Below are 2,136 nucleotides of genomic sequence, written 5' to 3' on the forward strand. Positions count from 1 at the left end.
TGCCATTTCCCCTCCCCCAGGACATATTCCGGGCCTTTCCGCACCATCACGGTGCGGGACACGATGTCGGACCTGCCCGAGATCCGCAACGGGGCCTCGGCCCTGGAGATCTCCTACAACGGGGAGCCCCAGTCCTGGTTCCAGCGGCAGATCCGCGGCTCCCAGTACCAGCCCATCCTCAGGGACCACATCTGCAAGGTGGGGGAGCCGGCTGGGGGCTACTGGGAGCAAACTGGGAGCAACTGGGAGCAACTGGGAGCAACTGGGAACAAATGGGAGCAACTGGGAGCAAATGGGAGCAAACTGGGGGCAAACTGGGAGCAAATGGGAGCAAACTGGGGGCAAACTGGGAGCAACTGGGAGCAACTGGGAGCAACTGGAAGCAACTGGGAACAAATGGGAGCAAATGGGAACAACTGGGAGCAAATGGGAACAACAACTGGGAGCAAATGGGAGCAACTGGGAGCAAATGGGAGCAACTGGAAGCAACTGGGAGCAAATGGGAACAAATGGGAACAACTGGGAGCAAATGGGAACAACAACTGGGAGCAACTGGGAGCAAACTAGGGGCAAACTGGGAGAGGGTTGAGGGCTCTCTGAGGGGGAGGGGTTGTCCCCAAGGCCTCCCCGGGGTGACTGTCCCAGGAAATGGGGCTGGGGGAGGGGTTGGGAACTGGTTGGGAACTGGTGGGGCCTTTGGGGACTGGGGGGAACTGGTGGGGCCTTTGGGGAACTGGTGGAACTTGGGGGAACTGGTGGAAATGTTGGGAACTGGTGGAGCTCTTGGGATCCCGGTGGGGCTGTTTGGGAACTGGTGGAGCTCTTGGGAACTGGTGGAGCTTTTGGGAACTGGTGGAGCTTTGGGGAACTGGAGGAACTTTGGGGAACTGGTGGAGCTTTTGGGAACTGGTGGAGCTTTGGGGAACTGGAGGAACTTTGGGGAACTGGTGGAGCTTTTGGGAACTGGTGGAACTTTTAGGAACTGGTGGAGCTTGGGGGAACTGGTGGAGCTTTGGGAACTGGTGGAGCTTTGGGGAACTGGTGGAACTTCTGGGAACTGGTGGAGCTCTTGGGATCCCAGTGGGGCTGTTTGGGAACTGGTGGAGCTTTGGGGAACTGGAGGAACTTTGGGGAACTGGAGGAGCTTTTGGGAACTGGTGGAACTTTGGGGAACTGGTGGAGCTTTTGGGAACTGGTGGAAATGTTGAGAACTGGTAGAGCTTTGGGGAACTGGTGGAACTTTGAGGAACTGTTGGGTCTCCTGGGAAGCTCAGGAGCTCTGGTGACCCCGGTGGGTGCCCCTCTGACCCCCCTGGTCCCGTGTCCCCCCCATCATCCAGGACATGAGCGCGCTGGTGGCGGCGCGGATGCGGCACATCCCGCTGGCTCCTGGCTCCGACTGGAGGGACCTGCCCAACATCGAGGTGCGCCTGTCGGACGGCACCAGCACCCGCAAGCTGCGCTACACCCACCACGAGAGGAAGAACGGCCGCAGCAGCTCCGGCGCCCTGCGCGGCGTCTGCTCCTGCGCAGAGGGTGGGTGGCGCTTCCCCTCCCCCAAAAAAGAACAATTTACGGGGGGTTTGTGTGTCCCTGTCCTCAAAAAAGAACAATTTACAGGGGGTTTGTGTGTCCCTGTCCCCCAAAAAAGAACAATTTACGGGGGGTTTGTGTGTCCCTGTCCCCAAAAAAGAACAATTTACGGGGGATTTGTGTCTCCCTGTCCCCAAAAAAGAACAATTTACAGGGAGTTTGTGTGTCCCTGTCCCCAAAAAAACAATTTACAGGGGGTTTATGTGTCTAAAAACCAGTCTAGAGTGGGTTTGTGTGTGGATTTCCCCCCAGAAAAAATCAGTCTGGAGTGGGTTTGTGTGTCTGTCCCCCCAAAAACCAGTCTGGAGTGGGTTTGTGTGTCCCTGTCCCTAAAAAACCCCCCTCTCCCTGTTGTCCCCTCCCCCACCCCAGGCAAGCCGTGCGACCCGGCCGACCGGCAGTTCAACACCCTCATCCCCTGGTGCCTCCCCCACACCGGCAACCGGCACAACCACTGGGCGGGGCTCTACGGCCGCCTGGAGTGGGACGGCTTCTTCAGCACCACCGTCACCAACCCCGAGCCCATGGGCAAGCAGGTGGGTT

The 2,136-nt window shown here is 58.7% G+C and overlaps 1 protein-coding gene across 1 annotated transcript in view; it reads left to right on the plus strand.

The window, feature by feature from the left end:
* LOC114072383 (DNA (cytosine-5)-methyltransferase 1-like) overlaps positions 1 to 2,129 on the plus strand; it is a gene marked incomplete at its 3' end in the record, with an annotated part of 9,866 nt that extends 7,737 nt beyond the window's left edge. The window contains exons 4-6 of the mRNA XM_027910286.1: positions 21 to 198; positions 1,341 to 1,536; positions 1,966 to 2,129. Of these exons, the coding sequence (XP_027766087.1) occupies positions 21 to 198; positions 1,341 to 1,536; positions 1,966 to 2,129 (538 nt within the window). The remainder of the gene's footprint in view (positions 1 to 20; positions 199 to 1,340; positions 1,537 to 1,965) is intronic.
* Positions 2,130 to 2,136: the final 7 nt, after the last annotated feature.

This window comes from Empidonax traillii, unplaced genomic scaffold (genome assembly GCF_003031625.1).
Source record: "Empidonax traillii isolate 1590-97213 ecotype Southwest subspecies unplaced genomic scaffold, ASM303162v1 scaffold3099:size15495, whole genome shotgun sequence".
Lineage (NCBI taxonomy): Eukaryota > Metazoa > Chordata > Aves > Passeriformes > Tyrannidae > Empidonax > Empidonax traillii.